Raw genomic sequence first — 18,923 nt, 5'->3', positions numbered from 1 at the left:
CCTGGAGGGGCGTAACTAAGTATCAACCCGATCCGACCAAGGTCGCACGGCGGCTCAATCGACTCCGTGCACCAAGGAGGAACTGGGCAGAGGGACCAGGTGCTACTCCAGGACAGACCCCAGACACGGCTGTTGGCCCACACCGGGGAATGCAGGAACAAGCAGGCTAGGCTGGCACACAGACAGGTGGGTATTGGCTGGCACAGCTGATATGCAGGCACGGCTGGTGTGCAGACAGGGAGGTACTAGCAGGTTGGAGCGCAGGCTGGATAGGGTCCAGTACAGACTGGGATACAGGAACAGAGCCGCAGATGCGGTAGACAAGCGAAGCAGAGCAAAGCCGCCGGAGCGGTGAGCAAACAGAGCAGAGCAAAACCCGCGGATGCGGTAAACGAACAGAGTGGAGCGAAACCGCAGTTGTGGTAAACGGACCGAGCAGAGCAAAACCCGCGGATGCGGTAAACGAACAGAGCAGAGCAAAACCCGCAGGTGCGGTAAACGCACAGAGCAAAGCAAAACCAGCGGAAGAGGTGAACAAGCCAAGCAGAGCAAAACCGCAGATGCGGCGAACAAGCCAAGCAGAGCAAAACCGCAGACGCGGTGAACAAGCCAAGCAGAGCAAAACCGCAGACGCGGTGAACAAGCAGAGCAGAGCAAAACTGCAGACTCGGTGAACAAGGCAGAGCAGAGAGGAACCACCGAAGCGGTGAGCAAGGCTGAGCAGAGAGGAACCGCCGGAGCGGTGAGCAAGGCAGAGCAGAGAGAAACTGCCAGAGCGGCGAGCAAGGCAGAGCAGAGAGAAACCGCCGGAGCGGCGAGCAAGGCAGAGCAGAGAGGAACCGCCGGAGCGGTGAGCAAGGCAGAGCAGAGAAGAACCGCCGGAGCGGTGAGCAAGGCAGAGCAGAGAGGAACCGCCAGAGCGGCGAGCAAGGCAGAGCAGAGAGAAACCGCCGGAGCGGCGAGCAAGGCAGAGCAGAGAGGAACCGCCGGAGCGGTGAGCAAGGCAGAGCAGAGAAGAACCGCCGGAGCGGTGAGCAAGGCAGAGCAGAGAGGAACAGCCGGAGCGGTGAGCAAGGCAGAGCAGAGAAGAACCGCTGAAGCGGTGGACAAGGCAGAGCAGAGAGAACAGGGCTCTGTTCACATGGAACAGACTGCAAGGGACAAGCAGAACCAGATACACACAAGGTACTTGCAATGAAGTAGCGAGTGGACTCCAAACTCACAAACAGAAGTACAAAGACAACGAGTTGGAGTTAGGTGCAGGTTCAGATACGACAGGAAAAGGGAAGATATGGACATAGAGACAAACAGGCTAGGAGAGTGTTCAGATAGGAACAGACACTGCAATGAGATACAGGAGCGAGTCTGGGTATACGGCCCCCAGAATGGCGGACAAACAGGCTAGGAGACACAGATAACAGGTCTGGGAATACAGCCCCCAGAAAGGCGGGACAGGCAAGAAACAGAAACAAGACCTGGCAACTTCAGAGTAGGAGCACACTGAAATTAGTGTTGCTCAGGCACCTGCTCCAAGGTGGAGTGGGTTTAAATATCCAGTGACTCACAGCAATAGGCTGGGGAAGCATTAGAAGTGTGCCCACCGCAGCTATAAGAATCAGGAAGTAACAGGGCCGCCGCTCTAAGCAATCAGACCAGAGCATGCACACAGTATGAACAGGAGCACGACTTACAAACTGGACTGAAGGCTAAGACCGCGATCTTGCATAGTGGGAGATGGTGCACTATGCAAGTACGCCGCCAGGTATGTTACACTGCCCGACTAATCCACCTGTCCTCCCACTACTCCCCGGCCTCTCCCCTCTGTCAATCCCTTCACTGGCTCCCCATTGCCCAGAGACTCCAGTTCAAGACCCTAACCCTCGCATACAAAGCCATCCACAACCTGTCTCCCCCATACATCTGTGACCTAGTCTCCAGGTACTTACCTACACGCAACCTCCGATCTTCACAAGATCTCCTTCTCTACTCCCATCTTATCTCCTCTTCCCACAATCGCATACAAGATTTCTCCTGTGCATCCCCTCTACCCCAACATATTAGACTCTCGCCTACCGTGGAAACCTTCAAAAGGAACCTGAGGCCTACCTCTTCCGACAAGCCTACAACCTCCAGTAACCACCGCTACACCATACCGCTGCACGATCAGCTCTACCCTCGCCCATCTCTTGTAGATTGTGAGCCCTCAAGGGCAGGTTCCTCTCTCCTCCTGTACCAGTCGCTGACTCGTTTTGTTCAAGATAATTGTGTTTCTGCTATGTATACCTCTTTTTCACATGTAAAGCGCCATGGAATAAATGACACTAATAATAAATAATAATAATAAATCACTATATACTAAGGTTCTGCAGCAGCTGGGGTGTATTATGTGGTATATATGTAGATACACACACACACACACACACATCATTATAGATTTCACAGTAATCATATGTCAGAGGTGATGTGGAGACATGTGAAGCTGTCACTACTGTGGATGTGGAGTGCAGTGATTGTGCTGCTTTCTACAGATGAGGACACTGTTCTGTTATTTCCAATACTGGAGTGAGTGTGTAGTGGGCAGGCAGAGGGCGGGGCAGGACACTGAGGCCGGATGGTGCCAGCTCTGTCTATGAGGTTAGATAATACAGCACAAGGAGGTTTGGTAGAGCCGCAGGTAAACAAAGTAGGTGCAGGGAATGAAGTGAAATTCAGGAGGAACCAAAGGCGGAAACAAAAAAACAAAATGTATAAGGATGATGTATATTACAATACAGCACAGATTAGCTTAAAGGGGTATGCCCATCTCCAAGATCCTATCCCAATATGTAGTAGGTGTAATAATAATAATATTAGCAAATACCTCCAATTAGAAATGTAGTATAGTATTTTTGATTCGCTATGTCTCTTACCTCATGTGCAGGCATTACAGGACCTTAGGTATCCATGGTTATGACCACTAGCAGCTAGCTAACTAACTGTCACTTTATCAGTGGACGTAACCATGGATACCTAAGATCCCCCAATGCCCTGCACATTAGGAAAGAGACATAGCGAATCAAAAATACTACATTACATTTATAATTGGAGGTATTTGCTAATATTATTATTATTACACCTACTACATATTGGGATAGGATCTTGGAGATGGGAATACCCCTTTAACATTTTTTTTTTAAATTTTGTGGTCGGACAACTTCTTTAACTTGAAAGGACGGGGGCATTCACAGCGGCCCATCGGTGTCAAGCGATTTCATCATGGGGATGAGGGTGAAGATAGGCACCCAGACATCCGGGCCAGCTAGCAACTCTGGTCAGTGATTGACAGAGGCATTTAAGAGGTTAACTGCAGCAATTAGCGGTGACCCCCATCGCCCCTTTTTAAGGCAGATACCATCTATGTAAAATAACCATCATCTGACCTCTGCAGAGCATGCTCCACTTGTGAACCAGCTCTAAACATCTTGTATGTCATGAGGCGTCAAGGCCATTAAAGCTACCAGTATGCATTATCTAAACCTGCTAATTTTTATGGGATCAGCCCTTTGGTTGACTGACAGCCCCATTACCACAGAAGTAAAAAAAAAGATCAGTCATGTTGGATTTTAACATCCTCGTTTCTTGCTGTCTAGCAGTAATTGACCTCCCTTTCCCCAATATGTGCTGTGATAAGCCTACATAGCTTGTAAATGTGGAGGTCGGGTAAATAGCAGACTACCAAAGTAGCATTTACTACTGACCGCGTATATGGCCGCGTGGCCAAACACAATATGACGGTTGGCTGAATGTTCATTCAGCAGATAGTTATCTCTCCCCAATATGCATGAGTGCTTAGCTCAGAAAAGCCTTTGTGTTCTCAATGGGGAGATTGGAAAAAGTCACCGCCAGAGCCCTGTGGCAGTGATTTATCTCTCCTAAAGAAAAAAAAGTTATCTGTTGAAATTCAAATGTCCCAATCCTTCTCTTCCCAGATATCAGCTATTAGGGGGTATGGAGGTCCCCATACAAATGAGCAGGCCAGTTGACTCATCAAATGCGAATGGGGGCCTTTAGGCTCACCACAGATGGGTCCTCATTTAAAAAAACAAACAAAAAAAACAAACTACAGATAACAGTCTGTTGTGAAAGTATAGGAAAGTAAAGGCTGCTATGAAAACCTTTCTTTCTGTTACAATCAATATGTTGTTTGAAGCATTACTCCCTAAGTGGATGGTATTCAGACATTGAAGTTCATACAGAGGAGATTTCTTTGTTTATACTGGCAATTTAGTTATATCTATGCATTACGTGCATTCATTTAATAACTCTCTAGTGAACAAGTTCATATCCCTTCAATAAGTTAATATTATTATGTCTTAATATTATGTAACTTCTGCAATTAATTTCTAAAGACAAAAAAGACAGTGCTCAGATCTGTTCTTGAAAGCGGTGACTGTACAGAAGTATTAGAGAAATAACTTAATTCCCAATGGCTAGATTAAGAGAACAACAATTTATCATACAAAATATGGGAACAGTCTCCCCTGTGTGTGTATTTTATTAGTAGAAAATATTCAAACAATTCACATCCAGTTGAAAAGTTGTTTGAAATCTGCAATACGTTAAACAATAAAAGACCCTGAGCATAAAAAAAAACATTTTATAGAATGTCTAGCAATTATCCAAGCAGCAATTTCATTTATTCACAGTTGTGCTGTGGTCTTCAGCCCCCGGGGCCTCAGACATTGTGTATGGGCATCATCATTGTTCCAGGAGGTAGTTCTGAAGAGGGAGTAATTTATGTTGGGTGATGGAATCTAGAAAGCACAAATTAAAAATATATTAATTGAAACATTTTTTTTTTTGTGAAAAACACCCCCAAATACTGCATTTGAAATGTTCTAACATCCAAATATGAACTAGAAAAACATGCAAAAGTACAATAGGGTCTTATTTAGGTGGAAAGGTTATAATAGAGATGTAGAACCGCTCACCTTATAGGGTTGTGTGGGACACAACACCTAAAAAGCCTGTAATCCAGATGCTGCAGCTTCCATGAAATTGTCAGAATTAACCCCTTTCCAACGACGTTAGTAATAGTACGTAGCTGCACCCTGGGACTTATGGACCAGCTATGTACTATTACGCATAATGCGATCGAGCCCGCACACAAGCGGTGCGGGCCGATTGCTGCCATTGTCAGCTAATTGTCACAGCTGACACTCGTTGCTATGTGCAGGGAGCGGTCCTGCACCACTCCCTGCACATTAACCCCCGCAATGCTGTGATCAAAGTCGATAGCAGCATCGCGGGGGCAAGGGGGGAGGTAACCGCGATACTCACCACCTCTCCGGTGGCTCCCGGTTGTTGTCATGACGACCCGATGTCGTCATGACAACATCCGGGTCACCAGGACATTACTTTGGTCATGCGCAGTGCATGACCAAATTAAGGTCTCCCTGTGTGCAGCGCTGACAGGCTGCATAGCGTAGGGAGCTGCTGCTCTCTATGCTATACAGCCGATCAGGCTGAAAAAAGTGAAAGTCCCATAGTGGGACAATGTGTAAAAGTAAAAAAAAAAGTGTAGTAAAGTGAAAAAAATAAAAAAAAAAAATGTAAAAATCCTCAAAAAATAAAAATATATTGTACTCATATTATTTATTTATTATGAAAAAAATAAAATAAACCAAGTACACATATTTGGTATCGCCGTGTCCGTAATGACCTGACCTATAAAACTGTCCCACTAGTTAACTCCTTTAGTGAATACGGTAAAAAAAACTAAATAAAAAACAAAGCAAGAAACAATACTTTATCATCATACCGCCAAACAAAAAATGGAATAACATGCGATCAAAAAGACGAATGTAAATAAAAATGGTACCGCTGAAAACGTCATCTTATCCCGCAAAAAACAAGCCGCCATACAGCTCCATCATTCAAAAAATAAAAAAGTTATAGCTCTCAGAATAAAGTGATACAAAATTATTTTTTTTTCTAGAAAATAGTTTTTATTGTGTAAAAGCGCCAAAACATAAAAAAAAGATATAAATGCGATACTGCTGTAAACATACTGACCTGAAGAATAAAGCTGCCTTATCAATTTTACCACACGCGGAACGGCATAACCCCCCCCCCCCCAAAAAAAAATAAATCCGGAATCGCTGGTTTTTGTTTATTCTGCCTCCCAAAAATCGGAATAGAAAGCGATCAAAAAATGTCACATGCCCGAAAATGGTACCAATAAAAACGTCAACTTGTCCCGCAAAAAACAAGCTGTCACATGACTGTCGGACAAAATATGGAAAAATTATAGCCCTCAAAATATGGCGATGCAAAACTATTTTTTGCAAAAAAAATGCATCTTTTAGTGTGTGACAGCTGTCAATCATAAAAACCCGATATGAATCTGGTATCGCTGTAATCGTGCTGACCCGAAGAATAATGTTGTCGAATCACTTATACCACACGAGGAACGGCGTAAAAAATAAACTGTAGGGTTAGGGTTGTGCTAGGGTTAGGGCTGTATTAGGGTTGGGGTTGTATTATGGTTGGGGTTAGGGTTGTGCTAGGGTTAGGATTGGGGTTGGGCTAGGGTTAGGATTTTTTCAAAAGGAAAAAAAAAAAAAAAAAAGATGATGACATGGCGACTAGTGTTGAGCGCAAGTGCTCGATACTTGAGTTTGCATCGCGTGCTCGGGTATGCACTGAGTATCGCGGGTGTTCGAGTGACATGCTCGAGTCTCTGCCCCATATGCTTCGTGGCCAAAAAAAGTAGCTGGGATCACCTGCCATGCACGAGGGATCCCCACATGTTTTTTTTTGGATGTCTAACAACCGTGAAACAAGCGGGGCGGGGACTCGAAAATGTCACTCGATCACCCATGATACATGGTGCATACCTGAGTACCTGATGCAAACTCAAGTAGCGAGCACTTGCGCTCAAGACTAATGACAACTTATGCAATATGATGACCTAATGTTATCAAATTCTGTCGTACCTCTAGGTTCAAAATGTACATTATACCCCTTGATAAAATCCTTGAGGGGTCTAGTTTCCTAAATGGAGTCAATTGTGAGGGATTTCCACTATTTAGGCACATCAGGGGCTTCCGAAATGCGACATGGCATCCGCTATTGATTCCAGCCAATTTTGCATTCAAAAAGTCACACAGTGCTCCTTCCCTTCTGAACACTGACGTGCGCCAAAACAGTGTATTTTCCCCACTTATGGGGTATTGAGGTACTCAGGAGAATTTGCACAACAGTTTTTAGGTTCCATTTTCTCCTCTTACCCATGTGAAAATAAAAACTTTGGGGCTAAAAGATCATTTTTGTGGAAAAAGTTTGATTTTTTTTATTTTCACGGCTCTATGTTATAAACTTCTGTGAAGCACCTGGGGGTTAAAGGTGCTCACCACACATCTAGATAAGTTCCCTGAGGGGTCTAGCTTCCAAAATTGTGTCAATTGTGGGGGTTTTCCACTGTTTAGGCACATCAGGGGCACATCCGCTAATTATTCAAGCAAATTTTACATTCAAAAAGTCAAATGGTGCTCCTTCCCTTCCAAACCCTGCCGTATGCCCAAGCAGTGGTTTTCCCCCACATATTGGGTATCGGCTTACTCAGGAGAGATTGCACAACAAGTTGCATGGTGCAATTTCTCCTGCTACCCTTATGAAAATGCAAAACTGGGGGCTGAAAAACATTTTTGTGGGAAAAAATGTGAAAATTTTATTTCCACGGCTCCGGGTTATAAACCTCTGTGAAGCACCTGGGGGTTTAAGGTGCTCACCACACATCTAGATAAGTTCCCTGAGGGGTTAGTTTCCAAAATGGTGTCACTTGTGGGGATTTTCCACTGTTTAGGCACATCAGGGGCTCTCTAAACGCAACATGGCGTTCGCTAATTATGCAAGCAAATTTTACATTCAAAAAGTCAAAGGGCGCTCCTTCCCTTCTGACCCCAACAGTGTTTTTTCCCCAAATTTTTTCTGCGTGCTCAGGGGAAATTGCACAACAAATTTTGGGGTCCATTTTTTCCTGTTACCCCTGCACAAATAAAAAAATTTGGGTGTAAAGTAACATTTTTGTGAAAAGTTAGATGTTCATTTGTTTCTTCCCCATTCCAAAAATTCCTGTGAATCACCTGAAGGGTTAATAAACTTCTTGAATGTGATTTTGAGCAACTTGAGGGGTGTAGTTTTTAGAATGGTGTCACTTTCGGATATTTTCTGTCATAAAGGCCCCTCAAAGTCACTTCAAATGTGATGGGGTCAACAAAAAAAATGGTTTTGCAAACTTTGTTGTAAAAATGAGAAATCGCTGGTCAACTTTTAACCCTTATAGCTCCCTAATAAAAAAAAAATGTTGGCTCCAAAGTTGTGCTGATGTAAAGTATACATGTGGGAAATGTTATTTATTAACTATTTTGTGTGATATATCTCTCTGATTTAAGGGCATAAAAATTAAAATTTTGAAAATTGCAAAATTTTCAAAATTTTCACCAAATTTCCAATTTTTTCACAAATAAACGCAAGTGATATCAAAGACATTTTACCACTATCATGAAGTACAATATGTCACGAAAAAACAATTTCAGAATCAGCGGGATTCGTTGAAGCGTTCCAGAGTAATTACCTCATAAACTGACAGTGGTCAGATTTGTAAAAATTTGCCCGGTCATTAACGTGCAAACCACCCTCGGGGGTAAAGGGGTTAAATACCGGGAGAATGGAAGTAATTTTGTGCTCTCTGGAGTCACGACAATCTAATAACAAAATAAAATGTAGGTTTATTGTCAGAGTCACCCTGACTCCTTCTTCAGGACAACAATACATAGGCTTATGTACGGTTGCATAAGCTTATGTATGGGTGTCCTGAAGAAGGAGTCGGGGTGACTATGAAACACGTTGACAGTAAACCTACATTTTACTTTGTTATTGAATTGTCGTGACTCCAGAGAGCACAGAATTATTTCCATTCTCCTGATATTTAACATCCAAATATGAACAAAGTCATATGAGACCTTTTCCTGACATATAATAGACAATTCTTTCAATTGTTAATAATCACAAAGGAACCCAGCACAGAGAAAGAAAGGAAATATACGTCAAAAAATAAAATGTGAAAATTAAAATAGTTTAGATTTTAAGGAAGGATTTTTTATGAAGATTTCCAAAGAAAAAGCCGATGACCAGATGCTCCAGAAGGGGTCCAATCTTATCCAGTTGTGATATGCTTTTTTTTAAAAGATTTTTTTCTAGATGTAGTACCAAGGGACAAGCTATAGGTAACATTCACCTCTGACCACCTGGACATTATTTAATGACTGTTCTCTTTTTCATGCTGTGTTCACATTCCTTATTGTAATGCAGCGGCTTGCTTGGCATTACTGTAATAGTCCAGGATGTGTTTTGGCTGACCATATACCTCCCCCTCAGGTGACTGGTCACATGACTGTGGCATAGCACAGGTCCTGTATGCACAGAATGTCTGATCACATGACTGTGACATCAGCAGAGGTCCTGTGGGTGTGTAATACTGGATATATAAACCCTGGTAGTCTTGAGACAGGGTGTGTAAGGTTTGAGGCCTGCTCCTGTATGGGACACCGCTATAATGTGAAGCCTGAAAGACGGAGGCTGGATCTTTAGCTGTGTAAGCGATCCCAGTAGCCTTGGAGGGCAGAGGCTTGAAAGACAAGAGTCCTGAAAGGCATAGGCTGGATGTTAAGTGTGAACACATACCAGTAGCCTTCGAAGGTACGAGGGCTGGAGACCCCCACCTGGGAAGCCTAAAAGCCACAGTGGTGGCAGAACGAAACCGTTAAGACCCGGCAAAAGGTAAAAGCGGTATGTTATATGGACACTGTTATAGTTACTCTGCTGAAGGCTGTAACTGGAGCCAAGTGGGCATAGCTGCCACTAGAAAGGCTCGTGGACTTTATATGTGTGATCAGCGGTTTATGATAAATAATAAACTGCTGCATTGTGAAATACCGGAAAGACATTGCATGTGTGATTTAATTGACCCGGTGCAGAGAGTATCCCCCAGTATGATGACTAGCGCTGCCTTACATATGGTTCGAGAATGCGGGCAACTGCAGCCCGGTTGCTAGGGGCAACGGCACAGGGCGACGAGTGTGGATACAGGCATCTTGCTGTGGCTCGGCGGGGTCACGAAGATTAAAACATCTGGCTGCAACTCGGTGGGGTTGAGAAGATTGTCGTCGTACTCAAATCCGGTTTTGCTGTGGCTCGGCGGGGTCACGAAGATTAAAGCATCTTGCTGCGACTCGGCAGGGTCACGAAGATTAAAGCATCTTGCGGTAACTCGGTAGGGGTTACGAAAATTGTCGTCGCACTCAAACCTGGTTTGCTGCGGCTCGGTGGGGCCACGAAAATTTTCTGGGGAGAGCGGTGTGTGTGAACAGTGTACCACGATGGCTATGAATGGAGCAGCAAAAGTAAATGAAGCTATTGAGCGATTAAAGTGCCGGTTGGGAAAGGAGCAGGTATTTGGGAAACTTCTACTGGACATGGTGCAGGAACCACCGGAGCTGTGGGCACAGTATGGAATGGCAGCAGTAGACCGTTGTCCCAGAGTGCCCGGGGAGGTGGTAAGAGCTGTTGTGAACTGAGTCCTAAGACTATTGTTGATTTTTCTTGTAAAAATTCCCCTACCGGTGTGGTTGTTAACCCCTTAACCCCGAGGGTGGTTTGCACGTTAATGACCAGGCCAATTTTTACAATTCTGACCACTGTCACTTTATGAGGTAATTACTCTGGAACGCTTCAACAGATCCCCCTGATTCTGAGACTGTTTTTTCGTGACATATTGTACTTCATGATAGTGGTAAAATTTCTTCGATATCACTTGCGTCTATTTGTGAAAAAAATGGAAATTTGGAGAAAATTTTGAAAATTTTGCAATTTTCAAAATTTGCATTTTTATGCCCTTAAATCAGAGAGATATGTCACACAAGAGTTAATAAATAACATTTCCCACATGTCTACTTTACATCAGCACAATTTTGGAACCAAAATTTTTTTTTGTTAGAGAGCTATAAGGGTTAAAAGTTGACCAGCGATTTCTCATTTTTCCAACAAAATTTACAAAACCATTTTTTAGGGACCACATCACATTTGAAGTCACTTTGAGAGGTCTTTATGACAGAAAATACCCAAAAGTGACACCATTCTATAAACTGCACCCCTCAAGGTGCTCAAAACCACATTCAAGAACTTTATTAACCCTTCAGGTGCTTCACAGAAATTTTTGGAATGTGGAAGAAAAAAATGAACATTTAACTTTTTTCACAAAAAATGTTACTTTAGACCCAATTTTTTTTATTTTCACAGGGGTAACAAGAAAAAATGGACCCCAAAATTTGTTGTGCAATTTCCCCTGGGCACGCAGATACCCCATATGTGGGGAAAAAACACTGTTTGGGTGCACAGCAGTGCTCGAAAGGGAAGGAGCGCCATTTGACTTTTTGATTGTAAAATTTGCTTGAATAATTAGCGGATGCCATGTTGCAAATTGATTCGTAAAAATGAAAAAGTGAAAAAAACAACACTTTTTCATTTTTATGAATCAATTTGTGAAGCACCTGGGGGTTCCAAGTGCTCACTATGCATCTAGATAGGTGCCTTGGGGGGTCTAGTTTCCAAAATGGGGTCACTTGTGGGGGAGCTCCAATGTTTGGGCACACAGGGACTCTTCAAATGCAACATGGTATCTGCTAACAAATTGTCGGCTCAAATTTTTAGCGGACACCCACGATACTCAATGCATACCAGAGCACCCGATGCAAACTCAAGTAGCGAGCACTTGCGCTCAAGACTAGTCGCCATATCGTCATCTTTTTTTCTTACTTTTGAAAAAAATTCCAACCCCATCACAACCCTAATCCCAAACCCAGCCCTAACCCTAGCCCAACCCTAGCCCAACCCTAACCCTAGAGTTTATTTTTTACGCCGTTCCTCGTGCGGTATAAGTGATTAGACGACTTTATTCTTCGGGTCGGTGTGATTACAGCAATACCAGAATCATATGGGGTTTTTATGACTGACAGCTGTCACACACTAAAAGACGCATTTTTTGTAAAATCTAGTTTTTGCATCGCCATATTTAGAGAGCTATAATTTTTCCAGATTTTGGCAGACAGTCATGTGACGGCTCGTTTTTTGCGGGATGAGTTGACGTCGTTATTGGTGCCATTTTCAGGCTTGTGACATTTTTTGATCGCTTTCTATTCCGATTTTTGGGAGATAGAATAAACAAAAACCAACAATTCAGGAATTGTTTTTTTTGTTTTTTTTTATTCTGTTCCGCGTGTGGTAAAATTGATAAGGCAGCTTTATTCTTCGGGTCAGTACGTTTACAGCGATACCACATTTATATAGTTTTTCTATGTTTTGCACTTTTACATAATAAAAGCAATTTTATAGAAAAAATATTTTTTAGCATAGCTTTATTTTGAGAGCTATAACTTTTTTATTTTTCGGCTGATGGAGCTGTTTGGCGGCTTGGTTTTTGCAGGACGAGATGACGTTTTCAGCGGTACCATTTTTATTTATATTTGTCTTTTTGATCACGTGTTATTCCATTTTTTGTTTGGCGGTATGGTGATAAAGCATTGTTTTTTGCTTCATTTTTTTATTTTTTACCGTGTTCACTGAAGGGGTTAACTAGTGGGACAGTTTTATAGGTCAGGTTGTTCCGGACGCGGCGATACCAAATATGTGTACTTTTGTTTTTTTTTTTGTTTTTTTTTATAATAATATTTATTGATGGGTACATTATATTTTTATTTTTGGTGGATTATTTTTTTTTTATTTTTTTTATATTTTTGCAAATTTTTTTAAATTTTTTTTTCACTTTCTGATAGTTTTTATACTTTATTACTTTGTCCCACTATGGGACTTTCACTTTTTTTTCTCTGATCGCCAGCATGGCACAGGAATGCAGCACCATCCCTGTGCCATGCAGGCTGTCAGCGCTGGACAGGGAGAAGATTGTTTGGAGATGCACTGCGCATGTCCAAAAAATCTTCCTGCTGTCTGGTGACCCGGATGTTGTCATGACGACATCGGGTCGTCATGGCAACATCCTGGAAGCCAGGGCAGACAGCGCTGGAAGCCGGAAGAGGAAATGAGTATCTGCGATCACCTCCCCTTGCCACCGCAATGCTGCGATCGACTTCGATCGCAGCATCGCGGGGGTTAATGTGCTGGGAGCGGTGCGTGACTGCTCCCTGCACATAGTACCGGGTGTCAGCTGTGCCAATCAGCTGACACCCGGCGGCGATCGCGCCTGCACAGCCTGTGTGCGCGCGCGATCGCCATGACGTACTAATATGGGTCTGGCTCTTAAGTCCCAGGGCACAGACGCGTATTAGTACGTCAAATGTTGTTAAGGTGTTAAAAAGGGGGCGGAGTCTAAAAAAGGGGCAGTTGTTCAAAACAGCGTGGAGTATAGAAAATCAAAAAAATTTACTGGTGGTGGGTTGGTACCGCCTAAAAATGACAATGTGACCGTTGATAATGGAGTAGCTCCAGTAGAAGGGGGTGACGTTAAGGTGGGAGGTGACTTGTTGGTCCACGACACCATAGGGAGTGACGCAGACCCTGCAACTGACGGTGACACTACAAAAGTAGAAAGAGAGGTCAGTCAGGAGGGGCTAGACGAGGGGAGAGAGTCCCCCGCTCGTCGTCGACTGCGCAAGGGCCACAAAAGGGTTGCTCATGGAGTCTGTGCTGAAAGTGAAAATAAAGAAAATGTAGTACTGTGTGCATTTGTTTCAAGTGTGGATCTTCCTTTAGAGGCAGAAGAGGAGGTGACGTTGCCAGTAGCAACCTCCAGTACAGTACTGAGTCAGAAGGATCTGACAGCCCTGAAAGAGGAGATGGCCAGTCATGACCAAGAGCTGGAGCCTATCAGGTAGCAGTATCAGAGTGAAGTGCAGCAACTAAGGAAAAACCTGGAGAACGTGTCCTCAGACCAGCTGAACTTGGAGTCTGAACAGCAGAAAATATACCAGGTTGTGAGGAACTGGCAGCGAGACCTGGAGGGAAGCGACGAGGAGGTTAACCAATGGAAGGAAGCGTTCTACGAAATAGAGGAGGACCGCCGCAAAATCAAGAAGGAGGTTTTTCAATTGGAGATTGACAAAGCAGAGTGTGAAGATGAGTTGTGCGAGGTGAAAAGTCGCTTCTCTCTGGTACAGTTAGAGCTGTCCGCCCTCAAGGAGGCGCTGCAGGTTATAGTTTGTGGGCGTGAACAAAACCTAGAACGACTGCATGAACAGTTCAACCGGGAGCTGTGTGAATCCAAGAAGGAATATGGTGAACTCATGAGGGAGCTGCAGCAATTCCAGGACCAAGTAAAGCTCAGGTGAAGGAGCTGCAGAAGTTCTGTGATAATCTCCAGAGGGCAGAGACGTGCCTTAAGGAAAGAATCAGCAAGATGGAAGCTGAGCGGAAACAGATGGAGGAGTCCATCGGAGAAGCCACAGACCAGGGCAAGGAGTTGGCCACTGGAAATGGGAGGTATGAAACAGATTCCTCCTTGAATAATACAAGCTCGGATGATTCGGTGGATGTAAGAGCCGAGATCAAGGAGCTCAAGGAGTCGCTACAAGCCCATTGGAAGCAAGAGAAGCTTCAGAGACTGGCTGTCGAGAGCCGAGTGGGCGCATTGGAGACAGGTCTGAGAGAACGCTATTGTTAAAGGAGCAGCTGAAGCAGATAGAGCTTCAGAGATGGGCTGCTGAGAGGCGAGTAGTGGAGCTAGAGGAAGAAGTTTTCAAGCTTAAAAGTCGCCTGGCAAGGTATCATTCAGTGAACGAGGCCTCCTTGGAGAAGGAAAAGGAAAAACAAGTTGCACTCACTCCCTTATACCATGAGAAGGCGGACCTGAGGAGAGCTAAGAGAGTGTTAACCGAAGATAAATATGAAATGGAAGTGGTCAAGAAGGAAATTCTTGAGTTTGTAGCTGTGAGTCAGCTCAGGGGAAGCATACAGGGTGAAGAAGCTGAAAGTCAGTTGCCCCTGAAACCTGAGCTAGATGATCTTTTGGGGACCACTGGTGAGACAGAAACGTCCCGGTACAAATGCCTCATAGATGTACCCGAGGATTTGAGGGAAGAATGCACCAGTGAGTCCGTGCATGAAGAGTTTAAGAAGGCCGTGGGAGCCTGTAAGGTGTACTCGAACTCAGGAGCTAAACAGCTGGTGGTCCTGTCCACGACCGAAGTCACAGTGAAGAGGGTGGCGATCCTAAGTGACATGCACTGGCGATGTGTTCGCACGAAGCGGTTTCTCCGGTTGAAGACGGAGCAAGCCATTAGACAGCTGGAGCTTATGGGAAAAGCTCACAGCCTGCGGGAAGAGGTCATCCGGGTGCCTCATGTTCTGGTGAGAAAGCTCATTGGGAGAAATGGCCGAGCCATGCAGATGATGGTAAAAAAGTCTGGTGTGATGAAAGTAAGCAGTCCACGTGATCGTCAGGACTGGATACCAGATGAAGACGGCATGGTGTCATTCTCCGCTGTAGGAACGGAAAAAAGCCTGGAATATATGCGCATGCTGATAGAGTACCAAGTGACCTACCTGCGAGAGGTAGAACAGTTGAATCTCGCCAGACACCAAATAAGAAAGGCAGCATCGCCTGAGCAGCAGAAAGTGGCAGCCGTCTAGAAATTGTGAGACCAGACAGAGAAAGGGCCCCCTAAGTAACAGAACAGCTACAGCTGAAGTTAGGGACCTTTCAAGATGTCCTGAAAGTAGTGGGCGTGGGTTTAGAGGTAGTGAGACCTCCAGGAACTCAGGTTTGAGTGGCCCATACAAACGACCCAATAAAGGATGGGACAGTACGGAGTCGAACCGAACCTTAGATACCAGGGCATGTGAGTCACACTGCTGTATTGACCGCTGGGAGCGGGGGAGGTCTGACAAGATTATGACCCGGAAATGTGACTTGACGAAGTCGGTGACAATGACAGATGGTAGGTCCCTCAGGAATGGGCTAATGTCGATGACTAAGGTTCCAGGGGCTGAGTAGCGCAATTGTCAAGTACATTGTCTCTGTGTGAACTGTGGGTTATGAGGTAATTGTGTATACTATGTGTTCAACCGCACAAGTTTGAACAGAGGGGGGGGGATATGTAATGCAGCGGCTTGCTTGGCATTACGGTAATGGTCCGGGATGTGTTTTGGCTGACCATGTACCTCCTCCTCAGGTGACTGGTCACATGACTGTGACATAGCACAGGTCCTGTATGCACAGAATGTCTGATCACATGACTGTGACAGCAGCACAGGTCCTGTGGGTGTGTAATACAGGATATATAAACCCTGGTAGTCTTGAGACAGGGTGTGTAAGGCGTGAGGTCTGTTCCTGTGTGGGACACCGCTATAGTGTGAAGCCTGGAGAAGCCTGAAAGGTGGAGGCTGGATCCTTAGCTGTGTAAGCGATCCCAGTAGCCTTGGAGGGCAGAGGCTTGAAAGACAAGACAAGAGTCCTGAAAGGCATAGGCTGGATGTTAAGTGTGAACACATACCAGTAGCCTTCGAAGGTACGAGGGCTGGAGACCCCCACCTGGGAAGCCTAAAAGCCACAGTGGTGGCAGAAAGAAACCGTTAAGACCCGGCAAAAGGTAAAAGTGGTACGTTATATGGACATTGTTATAGTTACTTTGCTGAAGGCTGTAACTGGAGCCAAGTGGGCATAGCTGCCACTGGAAAGGCTCGTGGACTTTATATGTGTGATAAGCGGTTTATGATAAATAATAAACTGCTGCATTGTGAAATACCGGAAAGACATTGCATGTGTGCTTTAATTGACCCGCTGCAGCGAGTATCTCCCAGTATGATGACTAGCGCTGCCTTACATTATCAATAACTAATCTTAAAAAAAAAAAGAATGTATTATGAGACGACCACTTTATCCGTAGTTATAAAAACCCATGGGATGAAGAAGATGGCCAGAAATCTTGTGACCTACGTTTTAATAAGACAGAATTGCCTATAAGCAGTGTAACCACAATGATTAGTCTACTTGGGGATTGAGCAACATCACATTAAAAAAAGCAGGCTGTCTGGCAAGCCAAAAACTAACTATCATAAATCAACATAAACTGTAGGAGAATGTAAGCGCATTTCATGCATGTCTTATAATAAAACCTTACTGTCATAAATGATAAATATATGGCTATTTCCTGATGTTGTGCTACACATTGCTGCTTCTCATTAGCTTTATTATCTCTATAAATAACGCTACCCTGAGAGATGAACAGCTCTTTAAGACAAAAGAATGCGACATTGCCGCTTTCCCTTATATCTCTGCCTTTTGAAGTGACTGATGTGTTTGGCTCACGCTCGGATTCATTTTGTGTATAATACACACACATATAATATACATGAGTTACTGTGTATATGATGTACTTTCTAATCGGGAGGAATAATAAGCAAGGCTAGGCGGCTGAAAAGAGGAAAAGCGAATACACAAGAAAACAATTCAAACATGACTAAAAAATGGAACAGATAATTCATTGCCAATTGCAACCACAAAGATTTAATTAAAGGGAACCCGTCACCTCAAAAATCTGATCGGCTGCTCCAGTTTTGCTTTGCACCAGTTTTGGTAAATCTCCTCTAGAGCAATGATTTGATATGGTTCTGGATTGTGACTGTGAAATTTCAGTGAAAAATACGGATTTAACACTTCTGTGGAAAAACTGACATCTGGATGAGGGCTGAAGCTGATTTTAATTTTTCTTTTTAACAATCAGGATTGAAAAAACTAAGTGGAAAACCTCTTTAAATACAATACAAAGTGCATAGAATGTGCCAAAGAGGAGTAGATTAAAACCTTAAAGGCAAAGGTATCACAATTTTTATTTTTCATTACCGTATTTTTCGGACTATAAGACGCACTTTTTTCCTCCAAAATTTTGGAGGAAGGGGGGGGGGGTGCGTCTTATTGTCCGAATACTATCTCCCTGTATATACTGTGGCTCTGCGTGATAGGAGGTCTGGGGGAGCAGCAGCGGGGGATCAGCGTCTGTGCCCGCTACTAAATAAAATAAATTTTCCCAGCTCCCCACGCCAATTGGCACTCTGCGGTCTGTGTGACCGCTATTAAAGCTCATGATCATTCCCTACAACCGATTCCCATGGGTTGTAATGAATATCCATGGTCTTTAATAGGAGGCACACTGACCACAGAGTGGTAGCAGGAGCCGCGCTGCGGTACAGTGTGCGCGCTCTCACACTGTGCGCCCTGCCATGCGCGGCTCACACAGTGAGTGTCAGCAGCAGAGTGGGACAGCACTGGAGGAGAGACGAGGTGAGTATGATTGTTCATTTTTTTTTGTGGGCAGCAGGATGGGGGCTCAAGGGGTGCCAAGCATACCAGGATGGGGGCTCAAGGGGTGCCAAGCATACCAGGATGGGGGCTCAAGGGGTGCCAAGCATACCAGGATGGGGGCTCAAGGGGTGCCATGCATACCAGGATGGGGGCTCAAGGGGTGCCATGCATACCAGGATGGGGGCTCAAGGGGTGTCAAGCATACCAGGATGGGGGCTCAAGGGGTGCCAAGCATACCAGGATGGGGGCTCAAGGGGTGCCAAGCATACCAGGATTGCTGATCAAGGGGTGCCATACATACCAGAATGGGGGCCCAAGGGGTGCCATGCATACCAGGATGGGGGCTCAAGGGGTGCCATGCATACCAGGATGGGGGCTCAAGGGTTGCCATACATACCAGGATGGGGGCTCAAGGGGTGCCATGCATACCAGGATGGGGGCTCAAGGGGTGCCATGCATAGTGTCAGCAGCAGAGCGGGACAGCGCTGGAGGAGAGACGAGGTGAGTGTGATTGTTTATTTTTTTTTGTGGGCAGCAGGATGGGGGCTCTAGGGGTGCCAAGCATACCATA

The 18,923-nt window shown here is 44.7% G+C and overlaps 1 protein-coding gene across 1 annotated transcript in view; it reads right to left on the bottom strand.

Moving 5' to 3' along the window:
- Positions 1 to 4,489: 4,489 nt before the first annotated feature.
- The window catches only part of MCPH1 (microcephalin 1), a 373,975-nt gene continuing 359,541 nt past the window's right edge, over positions 4,490 to 18,923 (bottom strand). The window contains exon 14 of the mRNA XM_073675396.1: positions 4,490 to 4,793. Within this exon, the coding sequence (XP_073531497.1) occupies positions 4,738 to 4,793 (56 nt within the window). The 3' untranslated portion in view covers positions 4,490 to 4,737. The remainder of the gene's footprint in view (positions 4,794 to 18,923) is intronic.

This window comes from Phyllobates terribilis, unplaced genomic scaffold (assembly GCF_046119375.1).
Source record: "Phyllobates terribilis strain yellow unplaced genomic scaffold, ASM4611937v1 Scaffold_3__8_contigs__length_932513732, whole genome shotgun sequence".
NCBI classification, from domain to species: Eukaryota; Metazoa; Chordata; class Amphibia; order Anura; family Dendrobatidae; genus Phyllobates; species Phyllobates terribilis.
This window is presented reverse-complemented; position numbering and strand designations above follow the sequence as displayed.